This window comes from Carcharhinus amblyrhynchos, chromosome 34, assembly GCF_965287045.1.
Source record: "Carcharhinus amblyrhynchos chromosome 34, sCarAmb.v2.hapA, whole genome shotgun sequence".
In the NCBI taxonomy this organism is placed as follows: domain Eukaryota; kingdom Metazoa; phylum Chordata; class Chondrichthyes; order Carcharhiniformes; family Carcharhinidae; genus Carcharhinus; species Carcharhinus amblyrhynchos.
The window spans coordinates 10,792,749-10,808,856 of NC_137357.1; the positions used below are offsets into that span (position 1 = coordinate 10,792,749).

The following is a 16,108-nucleotide window of genomic DNA, read 5'->3' on the forward strand; positions in this document are numbered from 1 at the left end:
ACCAAAACCAAGAAATGGGATCATCTACTATCACCCACCAAAAATTAAATAAATCGTTTTTTTTAAATTGTTGCTTTCATTGTTTTTCCCTAAAATGTAGAAAAGAAACTTCTTTCAAAATTCCTGGCAGAGGACTAGTGTTTTCAATTTTTACTCAATATAGTCTAGTGAGGGTAAATAAGGAACATAGTTAAAAAGTTTCATTCATAATTCTTTCCTGATCCAACTACAAATGTTCTGACTGTAGATCTTTCTGCTGTTTCAGCTGGGCTGAGGCTTTGTCATTTATTTTGGACTTCATATTTTAAAACCTAATAGGCTAGTGACCTTTTCCATCCAAAGTAGAAGTTATATCAATTTGTAGATTCTTGTATAAACTAAGCATTTACTATTTGATTTACGAGGCCTGACTGGTCCATCATTACTCCGATGGCTGCACATCAGTCAAGCCCTCCAGCTGTCTTTGTGGCTGCCATCACTACCATAGCACATCAAATTGAAAGGAGACTTCTGGGTTAAGTATAGTAGGAATGCACACGAAGATTTTACGAACAGGTCAGGAGAGATGGCATGGTGGCACAATGGTTAGCACTGGTGCCTCACAGTGTCAGGGACCCAGACTCGATTCCTGGCTTGGGTCACTGTCTGCTCATTTGTGTGGGTTACCTTCAGGGTGCTCATGTTTCATCCCACTGTCTGAAAAAGTGCTGGTTAGGTGCACTGGCATGCTAAAATTCTCCGTCAATGTATACAAACAGGTGTTGGAGTGTGGCGACTAGGGGATTTTCACAGTAACTTCATTGCAGTGTTAATGTAAGCCTACTTGTGACACTAAAAAGTAAACTCTAAGAGTGTTTGGTACATTGGATGCAGATATTTCCAAATTAATCCACATCTGAACAAGCCAGTTAGGTCAGTATCAGCTTTTGGTATTTTACTTGGATCTTTATAAAGAGATGAATTCATAACTTAAGAAATGAAAGGTCTGAGTCTGACTCAAAACTCGTGTCAAAAATAGATCTGTACAACCTAATTGCATTTGCAGTGAATGCTGCATACCAAAGATAATCTATTTACTTCATGAGGTGCTGAGAACATAGTCAGTTTGTGACAAGAGGGATGAACTCGATTTTCCTGACCACACAACTGCAATTAATTATTTCTTTAAACCTTAGTGTACAAAATTACCACAAAGCTTCCTGCCTGAAAATACAAGCTTCAGCTCATTTTCCAATGTTACAAACACACAATCATCATCTGTATTCATTCATCAGTTGTGTGTGAGTCTTGCTACAGAACCTTTTTATTTTCTGCTGGTGAAATTAATTGAAAATGCTTAAGAGTGATGGTAGGGTCACTTGGTAAGCAAAGGAAGAAGAATGGTTCATACTTCAAGGGTTCAACTTGAACCTATCCTCTTCTTTCACTTAAGGCATTCACCAAGCTGCTGTGGTATCTTCTCTGGGATTTCAGGTTTTCATTTCCAGAGAAAAAAAACCTTCAGACATTCCAAAATATTTCCACAAATACCAAATATTAGACTTGGAATCACTCAACGATTATCAATCAAGTTCTCAAAACTTGTACCACTGGTTTCAAAAACTGTTTTCAATGCTGCAGCCATAGAGACAGAAGGTGCCATTTTTTTCTTTGCTCTAATATTCAACTTAACTTAACATGCCCCTGAAGTTTCAATTTGCAGATGTCACAGCATTGACACTGTAATTCTTGATGCAGAGCAAAGGAAGTATTGCTCATTTACTATCAAATCTTAACGAGTTCCATTCATCCATTAACTCTGTGCTTGTTGATCTATGTTGCTTCCCAGTCCACCAGTCAACACTGAAAGAAATGTCATCTGCTCAATAAAATCCCATTTTGGCCTTTCATCTTCCCATCTTGGGTACTTGGCTCAACAACGCACCCACCACCACCCCCATCCCCAGATTAATGGAGGCGACAGCAAGAACGTTGCTCTTCACTGCCTGCTCTGGTGGATATTGAGGAGTCTTGTGGTACTGTTCAAGAGAGGCCAACACCAGGATTCAGCCTGACTGCTGTAATGATAGGTGTTTGGTGTCAAGGATTACTCTTAGAAAGCAATGCAGCAAGGTATTTGAAATGCAAAGGCCAGAACAGAGACTACAAACAGATGACATTTTGGTGTGTGGTCTCCATGTCAAAACCTCAATGCTCTGACCGAGGTGAGGGATGATAATTGCTCATGATTTTCATCATTCTGCATCAGCTATTAAACTGAGGCTGGACTTCCCAAAGTTATGCATAAAAGATGTTACCACATTATTTTGAAGAACAACAGTGGAGAAATTCTCCATTAACTCGCACATTGCTATTTGTGGGAGCTTGCTGCACACTAATTGGCTGCTCTGTTTCCTTACATTACAACAATACGATACTTCAAAAGTCGTTCATTGGCTGTTAAGTGTTTTAGAGCATCCTAAGGTTTTGAAAAGCGTTCTCTGAACATAAGTCTTTCTTTTTGATCTGAGGTGAGGGACATTTCTAATTAACATTTAGCAAATTTAGAACTGCATTTCTGACATTTGTACAAAGCTGGATTGTGGCGCTATGATAGATGACTGAACGACAATCTTGTGAGATAATCCTCAGCTAAATTCAAGAATGGTTTTGAAAGTTCTTTTCTGCTTTAGTTATTGCCCATTTGTTCACAGTAACAGAGATCCGTAAGTGAAATCAAATGCTAATATATAAACACAAAAGGTTAAAAAGGGAGAGAATCCTATCTAATCACTTGATTGCTGCTTTGGTTACTTGCAATTGGTTGAATTATCTAACTGACAAGGTTTTAATTCTGCTACAATGTTAAGTGCTACAGTGATCCAAAATTACATAACTGAATCTTACAAGGAAAAGCAAATGAAGAAAGTTGCAAGAGAAAGAGAAAAAGAAAGGAAGCATTAGATCAGTTTAATGCTATTTACGAAGATGGATCTCTAACCGTTGTCAACATGCACATACTTCAGTACTTTCTATTCTGATGGGGATTTAAGTAATGAAAAGCTGTAAACACAAACAGATGACTGTCACCTCCTGGCAGAGAAGAGAGGGGAAAAAGAATAAGTGAGATTAATGTGAAGTGAATTGAAATTTCAAAAGGGTCCTCACCATTAATTGAACACTGGAACTTGACTTCCTTTTCTGAATAGAGACCAACACAAGAAAAAGAAAAAAAAGAACAAGAAATTGTGACTTGTTGCACATGTGGCACATTTCCTAACACCAGGTCCAGATCAGGTACACAACCTGAAGACTAATTCTCAGGGTCAATGTTTTTAAAAGGACACCATCAAGAAAACAAAATGCCTTGAAATCCTGAAAAAAGTGCAAATCATATGACTTAAAGACACAAGTGCTGAGCTGCAGTATCCCTTTCTCAGAGGCTCAGGCTGCACTTCAAAGACATAAAAATATAACATAATTCCAATGGACCCAAGCCAAATAGGAAAGTTTTCCAGTATCAGCTTACTCTGGATCAGCTTTATTGTGATGGAGTAATGGAATGGAGGTCAGGCACCTTATTTACAGATCTTGCATCTCCAATCTGTTTAGTTACTGGAGAAAGTGTGTTGCGTGTTTAAAGAAGGTTGAGGTTTTTCATCTTGGACTTTCATTCTTTGTTCCAGTTCATTTAGTCATTAAGATGAAATGTTGAAATCAACTCGTCAAAAGGGAGAGACCGGGAGTAAAGAAATGAATGGCAGTAAAGCAGAATTATTCCATTCTGCAAAGTGATTTTGTCTTGGTTGCCACTGTTGAAAGGCCAGCTAGTGAAGAAATTCACAGTTTAAGCTCTACCATTGTCCTTTCTGACCAGTGAGGGCAGTGACCAAGACTGAAAAAAGAAATCAGGTTTGAGGTGGGGAACCTGATAGAGAAAACATATGCAACAATGGGATGAGAATTGGGGAAAGAAGAGTGGCCAAAAAAACAGTTGTAACAAATGGAAAGAGCAAATCTGAAGGACCAAATGGCCTACTCCTGCTCCTCAGTCCTATGACTGAGACTTGTATGTCAACCCAGTTGCTTGGTCGCGTCTATTTGTTTGTTATTCCCTATCAATGATTCTATCTGTTAAATGGATAACAAATCTTGTTCATTTCAAGCATTGTAGTCGAGGGAAAAGTCTTCCCAGAGGCAGCTGGATCCTCCTATAGGTTATCTGTAGGCTTCCCTGGGAGAAGGACCTGGATTAGACTGAATGCAGCACTGGTCTGTGCTAATCATACTGATCACTGAGTAGCACGTCATTATCCAATCCAATGAATCAGATTTTCACCCGGATCTCTGACAGTGTGACCAGGATTCATGTCGTGACTGGGATGGCAAATGAAGATTTTAGAACATCATTCTTTAAATGATTCACTGTTAACAACAAAAGGGATGCTGCAGCTTTGTAGCATAAATTACAATTAATCAAAGAATGGAACTAAAAATAGCTTTTACCACCCTTTCATCAGCCCAGTGGATTTAAAATCAATCTTTTATTGAAACGTGTTGAAAGGTTAATTTTAAACTCAAGTGCTCTTTTTTGATAACATTTCAATTTGAATAAATTCCCTGCAAAATGCTTCATAGCAGAAAACCAAATCCAATTGTTTCACAGAAAGAGAAATCTTTCATTGTGAATTCAAATTCTGAGACAACTCCACACAGGAGCCATTAACAGCATGCCTGCACTGGTGAAAGGGCTCATTCCATACTCAGGTAGAATGCTCAAAGGAAGAGTTGTGAACATGCATACACTTTGGTATAAATTATGACATTGGTTGAGATATTTTCGATCATGCATTTTATGTGAGACATCACTGATGGTAATTTTATAAACCTCTTTTCCCCCACCACTTCACCCAACCACCTTCCAACCAAACTCAAAAAAAAACTCCTCAATGGGGCAATTTTTTTCTTAATTTAGATAATTTTCTTTTTAATCTTAACATTTTCTCTTCTATTTCTTGTTTGACATTTGCCTCTTTTGCTGAACCAGCTTGCCTAGGGAGGAAGCTGGTGCCTCACAGATCCATCTAATAGTCACAGCTAATCCTTTTCCAAAGTGAATCAAAGAAAACAGCAAGGACAGCTCATTTGTCCTCTTGTCCGACCTTGGCCAACCTTCCTTCGCCCACCACCTGTGGAACACTTGATTTGATACCCGTAGGATAAGGTGGCAGAACTCTCCCAATTGAGATGGGCAGTTTGAAGAATCGGGCAAGGCTGAGGTCTCATGGGCCCCGACCTCCTGCATGAGCGCCAGGCTGGCCCACACTACCTTTCTTCTTTCCTAAAGCGCAATTTAAAAAAACAGGATTATACAACACATTTTCGATCTTATTTCTGAAGTTTCCGAAACATGTTTATTGATCCATTTGTTTTGCCTCTGCTTGCCAAGATGTGTGGCAGCATTGGAGAATAGAACCCATCATTTTCTCTTTTGCATCCAGTGACAGTACTTCAGATTTGCATTAATTTGGTCTTTGAACATTCTACCCATTTGCAGTTCAAATAAAAGTAGAAAAACAAAAGGAGGAGTTTGAAAGCTATAGGTGACCTGACACAACTTTTTTTCAAATAGACCAAGTTTCAGTATTTCAAAGCTGTTAACACCTTGACCCGACTAACTCCTTCAATGTTTCATTACACAAGGGATGAGTTTGCAGTTTACATTGGTGTGTAAACATAACTTTATCATCTAAAAGCAATGGATAATTTTTTTTAGGATTGACACTATTCTTTGTTTTCACTCAAAACAATAAGTCAAGGTCCAGAGTTATTCACTTATCTATCATTGGCTGACCCATCTTTGTCTGGCTGGGGGCTATGTTGTGACTAAATTGCATAGGCTACAGCATCACGGTCATCCCAACAATTCCTGCAAGTTTTTGAGGCACGGCCCAACAATTGACTTCTCAATCAGCACTGATAACTGAGGGTGTTGGCAGCCACAAACAGCTCTTAAAAGGGAAAGAAGCAAGTTGTCCTAAGCTCTACACACAAAATCTCCAACCCCATCTTTGCTTCTCAATATTTCATATCCAAAATATCATTGAGATGCTTTTTGCTTGAAACACAAGGTTTAGTTGTTTTTTTTGGTTGTGTCCACATTAAGTTAGCTAGTGACAGCCTTCCATCTCCTAAAATAATAGTTTGCATCAGGCAGTCAGCTTTGTTAAGCATTGACTGGTGTGGCTGAGAAGCCCTACTTTGGCATGGCAGTCTTGACCACATTTGTTTCAGAGAGAGAAGGTGCATGATTCACTGGGCTCTGCCAAGCCAGTTGAGCTTTTCATTTCTGCTCACCTCACCCAATGCCCATCAAAACATTCATCCTCCAGACTCAGCACTGCAACTTCAAAGCATAATCTAAAGAATAAATACTTAAGGTCACTAAATATGCTCAACTGAGATTCAATAGACAAACTTGGGATAAAATCCAATCCCAAAAGATGATTTGAATAGACGTGCTTCTACTTCAAGATCTGATTCAGAAGTACCAATAGACAGCTTCAATCTTCCACACCAAATCTGCAATATCAGATTTGGCACCTGGGAAACTTGCACACTTCATTGATAGATGGCTTCCCCACCAACTGACCCTTTTAATGAAGCAATATTCAAACTAAGGAATGGAAAGAAGTTTGACAAAAACAAACATTTTGAAATGAACTTGTCAAAATGCCATTGTCCCACAATTTAGTTCTGAATTTAGTGCTGTGCTTTCATGTCCCAGTCTGGCATCAAAGGGAAAACTGAGATCACATCACTCTGAGCAGCACTTGTATGCGAGGATACCCATGACAGACAATGACACACTGTGATGACCTTACATGCAGGTCCTGCTCTCCCTGGCTCACAGAATCCCTACAGTACAGAAGGAGCCATTTGGCCCACTGAGCCTGCATCAACAACAATCCCACCCAGGCCCTATCCCCTTAACCCCACAACCCTTAACCCTGCTCATGGAAATTTTGCATGGCCAATCATTCTAATCCTCAAAGGGTGTACAGTTGGGAAGAGGTCGAAGAGAAAGCTTGGATTTGGTCAAGCGAAAGGAAATCTCGTTTTCCTATCCTTGGAGAAAGTTGAATATCAGCAACATTAAAATGGAAACTTCTAAAAATGACAACAGAAAAGGAATGACTGAAAAAAGCAGCACTTTAACAGTCTGCATTTCTAATTCTTCATGTATTGAGTTTCTAACCTCAGCTGGGCATTTGAGAGAGAGCTCTTGTGTGACATGAGACACTCAATGATATGAAAAGAAACATAATTCTATTACTCAAGTGCACCTTCAAGTCAATGGCTCACAGCAGTCCTGGTGTCTCATTCTCAATGTGGGTAGGATTTACAGCAGCTGGAGGGATGGGGGCGAGATGTGATACACAAAATGGAGCTTTGAAGTAGGTTGAATATAGTTTTGCTTATCTCGTTCATAGGTAACAACTGACATCATATGTGACCACAGTAAATTGTCTCTCCTTGCCTTTCTCAACCTGTTTGCAAACTTCAACAGTTGACAACACTTATCATCGAACACTTTCCACCATTGTTCAGCTGACTGGCACTGGACTCACTGATCCACTCAGCCTTAACTGGATATCCCCTGCAATGGTTCCTCTTCCAATACTTGCACTATTACCCCAAGGAGCTAACACATGCTGCCTTTTAATAACACCTTTCAAAAACACAACTTCAAAACTGCCAAGTAACACCTATTAACCCTTCTCCTAACTTCCCCCTACCTTCCACTGCCCATGATTTGCTATTATGCTTAGCCAGGACCAGATAAGCGGAATTTTTCAACTTAAAATAATGGAGAAACTGATATTAATGTCTTTGGTCACCACCAGAAGCTTCACTCTTAATTTCTGACTTTATCTTTATCCATGGGCACTCTCTGAGTTTGAACCTGACCGTTCACAGTTTTGGTATCATTAAACCTTGAGCTGATCTTCCACTGCCATATACTCTCCATCAATGAAATAGCCTCCTTCCGAACTCTGTAATATTGCTTGACTCCATTACCACTTCAGATCCACTACTGCTGAAACCCTCATCCATGCCGTTGTTGCTTCAAATTCATCTCATTCAATGAACATGGAAGTCCCATGTTGCACTTTCTGTGGATGAGAACTCAACTAAAACTGTTTCCTACGTCCTAACTCACATCAGGTCCTGTTCACCCATCACTCTTGTGCTCAGTGACTTACATGCTGCCAACTGGGTAAGCTTCAATTTTAAAATTCTCCTCATTGTGACAAATCCCTCTTTGGACTCACCCTTCCCTATCTCTATAACCTCCTTGAGGCTAACAACCCTCCAAGATCTCTGTGCTCCCCAGTTTGGACGCTTGAACAATCATGATTTAACTGCTCCATCAATGGGGGCCATTCCTTCAGCTTCCAAGCCTTTAAACTCTGGAAGTTGCTCCCTTATTCTCTCACTCCTCTGATAAGGCAAACCATAAAAACTTCATTAAAGCTTTTGGTGACCTATCGCAATTTGTCCTTACATGACCCAGAGTCAAAATTTGTTTGATGATGTTAAAGGTGCTATAAAGATATTACTGAGTTGTGGTTTGCATTTTATAAGATAATTGGGATATTGATTAGCAGTTCTTGTGGGTTTGAATTGCACTTACTGGGGGCTGACAACACAACATGGTGAGAAGTGTTGGATGAAAAAAGTCTCCTGATTTGGCCATGTATGGTATGTGCAGTCAGAAAATATATTCAAAAATGCCAAGTATAAAGGAAAAAAGAATTTTCAACATGAATAAAATGTCAAACAGCAACAAGAATGGAGGCCAAATGTGTGCAGGTGAATTGAACCTGGAAAGAAAACCAGAGCACTGAACTGGATGGTTATGTTGCAGAATCATCTCCTCCAGAGCCAATATGGTAAAAATCAGAATTGAAGAGTAGGGAACTGAATCAAGTACCCTCAAATGTTAGGTAGCATTTATAGGCTATGCTTTTGATTAGATTAGTTAATGTATTGTTGGGGCTCGCAGTTTGACATGTTTAATGAAAGTATTTACACAAGCATTGTTTTCCTTCAAATTTTATTTTTAAAAAAAAGACCTTGTAATTAGTTCTTTTTTTTTTAAACCTGTTGGTCCTGTTTCTCACAGCTGTTATATGTCGACCTCGGCCTCCTGAATCTTACCAATCAATAGGCAATCTAATTGTTCTGACAGGTTTCCAAATAATGCTCGTGCCTTTTTAATTCTTGGTCGCACCTGAATAGGCTGCTTTAATTGAGTAAAGCGTTTGTCCGAACAAGCCTCAAGTCTGAGTCCAGTGGAAACTCAACAGTAAGGATTTCAAATACTCAGCTTTGGCAAGGAGCTGAATGGGTCTGAACCAGATTCGGCCTCAGGTTGGCTTCCTCATCTTAGACTTGATGCACAGAAATGCAGGAGGCCTAAATAAATAACCCTGCCACAATACGTTGGTTTCCTTTAGTAATGACTGCTAACAGCTCTGAAATACCATCACCAAGGGCCATGACAAAGAAATATTGAATTTACTGTGGACAACCAATATTCTTAATCGGCTTGTAACAATAAAACTAGCTGAATATATCCTGAAATATGACATTGCTTGAGTGGATGATGGGAAACTGTGGTCAGTAGTCTGCCTTTTAACTCAGAGTGCTGATTTTTCTGAGATTGTCTGCGCACAAGCAAATTGCACCTGTTCATTCAGTCATTGCAACTCCATTTGAAGGTCCTATAACTTTGAACAATTCCACTCATGTTCTCTTTTGAAGGGACAATGGAAATTAATCTTGATTGAATACATCTTCGGGGCTGGAAAATTCTGTCAAATATGCAAGTTCATAGTTTCTCTGATTCATTACCTAATTTTCCCAAATGCACATGTCCTTTGTTATTTTACTCAAGTTCAATTCATTATTGGTCAAATTAAAACATCAAGGTGTGATAATTGCACAAGACATAACCTCATTCAACAGAACTGCTTTTCGTCGTGGAATCTCATCAGTCCATTGGGTTAGCAAAGCAATTTGTCTGCTTCAACTGCATTCTTCATTTGGGATTCAAGCTTTTAGTGACTGATTCAGCTACTCAGACTGTCACACCTTTCTGACATGATTTAACCAAATGCTTGTTCCTTCTTTGCATTACATCTACACTTGAAATAATTGTGAATAAGCTGCTTTAGAAAAATCAACAATCAATATTGGTGCTAAGAGGAAACAGAGTATGAAGCCAGTTAATGCTGTTTCTCCCTGAAATTTATATATACCTCATTGTGAACTTCTACCAAGAGTCTGTTCCAAGTTGCTAATCTTATGACTTCGATAACTTAATACTTTTCAAATGCAACTGATCTGATCTTGGGCCTCCTCCCACTTTACAATATCATCCGAAAACATGGGCTCAGTTTCAATGTATGCTGACAACATCCAGTTCTACTTCTCCACCATCTTCCTCAGCTGTGTTATCCAACATGCAGTGTTCCATAATTCCATTGTCTTTGGTCCATGCCACAGATCATATTCCCTCATGGCAGTTCCAGCCACTTCTTCAGCCACTGTCTCAGGTTGAATTAGATTACTTGAAACCTTGCGACCTCAGACATCCCTGAGCTCAACTTCTGACATCATCTCATCCCTCCATCACAGTGAACACTTCCTTCCAACTTGACAACATAACCTGCTTCAGCTCATTTGTTCAGAAAACACACATCCATGCATTTGTCACCACCACAATCCACTCACATGCTTTTCTGGCTGATCTCTCCACCATGTACTGACCATTTTGCATCATTTCAAAGCTCTGTCTTTCAGCACTACAAACATCCCTCTAACTCTGGACTTTTGTCCCTCTATCCTTCATCCCCACTTCCTGCATTAGTGATTGTGCCTTCAGCCATCTCCGTCTTTGTCATGTCCTATAAGAAGTCTCACAACACCAGGTTAAAGTCCAACAAGTTTGTTTGACAGTAAACCCACAAGCTTTCGGGGTTTGCCCCTTCGTCAGGTGAGTGGAACTCTCCAGTTTACCGCAGTCCAACGCCAGCATCTCCAAATCATGTTTGTCATGCATTTTCAAAACTGAACCTCTACGTCTCTTTCTCTGCTTTTAATCTTAACACCCTCATCCAACCAAGCTTTTGGCTAACTCCCCCTTTCCCACACTCCCTTCACCCTCCTTGCCCAACCAATAACTCTGTGTTAACTTGCTGTTCATCTTTGAATGAGCAACTTTGAAGAGGTTTCATACTGTAGTAAATTCCTACCTTCTCTTGGAATTCAGGTTATTGGATAATCTGTTTCTTTTCCCATACAGGAAGTGATCTCTCAGCCAAGATGCTTTTGCTGGCCCTTTGATAGTTTGATCATCTGTTGTTGCCCCAGAGCACTGCATTTTTTCCCAATTCAAGGAAATATTGATTTTTCTTTTGAAAGTTACAATTTAATTTGTTGCACTGACTTTTCAGAGTATTCAAGATCATCAAAACTCAGTGCCTTAAAAAAAAAGCCTAACCTCTGGTTCTTATGCCAATCTGCATCTTCTTTGGACCTATCAGCAGTTGACTGGAGTGCGATGGGTGACTCCTCACTTTTTAATTTGGGAGTCTGCTAGATAGTTACCATCATGCACTTGGCTCAATGAGCACATACTTTCAGGAGCATTCATTTTTCAGCAGAGAAGTGGATAAATATTTAAACAAAAATAATAATGGAGAAAGGACCCAAGTATGGAACGTAGTGGACAGCTCTTTTGGAGATCTGTCTAATGATTTCCATGTTTGCCACAGCATGAATGACAAAAATGAATGAAAAAGCATCAGGGTTTCCTGCAATTTTAAATTTTTGGTCCCATGGATTTATAGCAAATGAAAAGCAAGGAAATGACAATTTCTAATCTGAATTCCTACTTGAATAGCAAACTGAGTGGTTTGGCTGCGTCAGATGTGCCAACATCAGTCTTGATTTCCTGCCGCAAATAATGGCATGAAATTCAAATAGTATAGCAAATCCATAAAATGTAAATATTTGTTTGAATTTGACCAATACTCTAAAGAGAAGCACAATGTCAATCATGATGTGCTGGGCCACAAGTGAATACATCAGGGAAGCAGGCATCATGGAATCTGACAGCACAGGAACTGATCTCTCAGCCAAGATGCTTTTGCTGGCCCTTTGAAAGATTGATCACCTGTTCTTGCCCCAGAGAACTGCATTTTTTTCCATTTCAAGGAAATATTGATTTTTCTTTTGAAAGTTACAATTTAATTTGTTGCACTGACTTTGCAGACAGAGTATTCAAGATCATCAAAACCCAGTGCCTTAACAAAAAGCCTAACCTCTGGTTCTTACGCCAGTCTGCATCTTCTTTTACGAACCTTTTTACCAGTGAAAACAGTTTCTTTTTATGTGCTCGATCATAATTTTCAGCATTAAATTTTCCCTTAATTTTCTCTACTCAAACAAAAACAATTCCAGAACAATTTTCTGCACAGAACTGAAGATGCTCATCCCACACTTTCTATTCTTTTGGCATCTGGTTGAGAAACAAAAGCCTGGGATGGTATAAGAGGACTTAGAGGGAATATAACTGTATACAAAAAGAATCTACACTGATGAGCACTGAGTAAGTAACTTGATGCACATTAGTAAACATTTTGCTCTCGGAGTGATACCAGCAACAACTGTTGCCAAATGGACTCTTAACTATTTCAAAATCTTTTCCTGTATTTTTTCCTCATTCATTTGGTGAGGGATACTTGGAGGAAACAAAGCACCTTCTTCGTAAAAGCTACAGCTTTTATTATTTGCTGTTGTCATTCCTATTCTTCTTACCAATCTTGCTGGGAGGGAAAATTCAGCAAACATGTAGACACAACCTGGTGCAAAGTGCCATGGTAGACGTTATCTATGCAAGCTGATTATTTATAAAACCCTTTTCCCTACTGAAAAATCTTCACTTCAAGATGAACTTCCCTGCAGTGCTGAACATGCTCATTGACTACCTCGAACCTCTCAGCACACAATTAGACTAGTTCAGAATGAATGTCCACTTGGTTTTCCCATCATCCCTCCAACAGACCAATGATGGGATAGAAATGCGCAGCCTGGTAGATAAACAGCAAATTAAAATATAAAAGGAAGGGGACAGAACAGGGCAGAGTGCTGTCAAAAGGAAGCAAGAGAGAAACCAAGACTGTAGGTAGAATGTAAAAATACGCTACCACACAGGTGAACAATACCATGCCCTAAATAGTTTTCTTACCCCACTACATGTACCGTCAAGCAAAAAACAAATGATCATTGTAACAAAATGAATGACCAAAGGACTTGTTCAAATAAGGGGTTTTATGTAAAGGATAGTTCATGCAGAATGTAATGATGGACCTGAATGTTGCAGTGTGTACCTTTATGACTCTCTCTGTGCTTCCATATGGGATTGTTGCTGTATTTTGTGTTAACGTTACACTTCTCTGAAACCAGTCACCGGAGCATTAGTGTCATTAATTTATTTTGCACACCTTTAAAACCAGGGATTAATCCACGGTGTTAAAATGAGGCACTTGGAGATGATCTCCTTACTTACTTAGATTCCCCTCCAAATTTTGTTTTGAAAAACGTTAGTTGTTGTCTTTAACTCCTTCCCTGCCAGTCTTGTACAAGAAGAAAGGCTAAGGCCTAAAAGCACCATAAATTGCCTTGCCCTCTTCCTATCTTTTCCTCTCTTAGGGGAAGCCTCTCACCTCCGCTCTGAACCTTCCACCTCAGCAGAACTGGAAATCAAGGGTGTGTAAAACTTGCAGCGTGCCCTTCACATCTGCTGCTCAACTTCACTGTCAGCTAATAACTACTGACACATAAATAAGCAATGAATCAATTAACTTGTCAGTCCTGAAGACAAAGGCCAATAAATGGTTGAGGAACAAAACTAGGCTGCTCTGGCACAGCTCAGTCACAAATATATCGTATTTAACCAAAGATGCACTGAAGAAAGTGAAGTCAAATTGAGAGAAGACTAAATCATGTTCAACTGACATAGGGATAAAGACCAAAGAAATACAAAACACCAAGTGGATTAATCCCTAGAAACAGATATTCTGGAAAAATACTCATTGAACATATGCAAATGATTTAAACCATTCCTGCTTTTTGAGAAAGAAATTATCAATTAAAAGACCGTTTTGAGACGACAGAGTAGTCTCCTTCACAACACCATTACTGCGCTCATTTCATGATTACGCTGGAGTGTTCACCATTTAGTGTTGAGTATGGCATTTGTATATAAAGGTCAATAAGTAACCAAAAGCAATGCTAGCTTAACCATGTTTACTGTTATCCAATGGGCACGACAAAGGCACAAATCTACTCCAAATAGTTTAAAGGCGGCACAGGATCGAACTGGAACTTGGGAGGTCCAATAAATGCATTGTAGATGCACTGAGGTGTACCAGCATTTGCCAAGCAGAAATAAGAAGTTGACTGCTCCCCATTAAGAATGACAATAAAATTAATATTTTGCAGTGGAAACCTGAAACATACAACATGTTAGAAGAAATAAGGTGCTTCGCATATCAAAAATCTGTGAATAAAAGTCTTAACTTTCTACACTGTGAAGGCTACAATGCACATAATTAATTTGCAAAGACACACCTTCTAAAAGATACCAGTTGGGGTTTCCTGGTCCTGCTCACCCCCGGCATGGAAATTCCTGCCCGAGGTCAACAGACCTTTTGCTTGTCCGTCAGATTCTCCATCTCACTTGCGACAACTGCCGCAGCGGGCAGGACAAAAGATTCAGGCCACCACATCATCCCGACTTCTCTCCACTTCTAACTCAGAAAGTTGTTTGCCAACAATGCAATTTAGTTAGAGAATTGCATATGGTGTGAGAAGATTTTGGCAAACACATCATTTGCAATCATTTCAGAGCAGATATGTGAAACATAGCTGACAACAAACCCCATGGCTTGGACTGATGTAATATTGAGTCATTCAGAGCAGGCAGCTCCTAGTTTCTATCTGCTATCCTAGTTTGAGTTGGCTGATGACAGTTAGGATTTTTAAAAATTGCCTCAATCAGCCAGATCTCATACTTCTGATCATTATCATTACTTGGCAAAGACAGGGTATGGTTTAGGAATAAATAGATGCATGAAGGAGTGACTAGAGGGCCACTCATGCCCGCGGAAGCATCAATCAAATACTTTCTTTCTAATGAGGGCAATAGGATGATAACTTTCCAATCTCCTCGGCCTCCCTCCCAGAAATAATCTTTGAAGGCGCTTTGGGAAGAAAAATCATAATGGATCTGTACTTCTACTTAATTAATGTCCATTTTCTTGGTTACAGTAGCAGCAGCTATAATCTATGCTGTTATACCAACCTTTCCTCCAAATGGGATGATCTACCCCTTCATTTCGTGTAACCTATCCAACAACGTGAAGACAAACAAGCTCATGCTTGTTCGTATCTGACAGACATTTTTCTTTCTCTACCCTTTTGATCCAAATACTCAAAAAGTGTCAATTAATGTTATAATTCTCGCTTCTTCCACCAAAACAGCAATTCCTGATCTGTAGATGATCTTCAAACCAAATTGCGATTTTAAAATTAAATGGGTTGCAATTATTTTATGCTTACACTCTCACCTATCAACTTCATCTCATCAATACAGACCAGAAAGTATAAACCAGAGTGAGCTTGGTTTGAAAACTTGCTGGAATGTGATTGGAGAGCACAGCCAGAACACAGACCGCAACATTGGCCCCTGTCTACTGTGTTGCTTAAGACTGCTTTGCCTCACAGTACGACAGCTATGCATACAAAGATGCTAGACATGTGAATAAACAGGGTCATCTGGAGAGTATCAGAATTGCTGAGCAGCTTCCAAAGCTGTGTCACACCAACCCATTTGCAACGTCATTGTGCTACATAAAATAGAGAAAAAGCACAAACAACACCGGCCTTCCACTGATGAAAAGATAAAAATCAACTTGAAAGCACTCAAAATGGCACCAGCTCTTTGGGGAAACAGCAGCTAACATTTATCCTGTGGTTTGTTGTTAACCTATCC

The 16,108-nt window shown here is 39.5% G+C and overlaps 1 protein-coding gene across 50 annotated transcripts in view; it reads right to left on the reverse strand.

Annotated features, from left to right (window-relative positions):
• The window catches only part of LOC145361429 (calcium/calmodulin-dependent protein kinase type II subunit beta), a 268,939-nt gene that overhangs the window by 50,007 nt on the left and 202,824 nt on the right, over positions 1-16,108 (reverse strand). For 26 of the 50 annotated variants that reach the window (XM_080217225.1, XM_080217222.1, XM_080217191.1 and 23 more), the window contains one exon: positions 3,148-3,180. The exons of the other annotated variants lie outside the window; for them this stretch is intronic. In XM_080217225.1, coding sequence (XP_080073351.1) covers positions 3,148-3,180 — 33 coding nt within the window. The remainder of the gene's footprint in view (positions 1-3,147; positions 3,181-16,108) is intronic. 50 annotated transcript variants of the gene reach the window in all.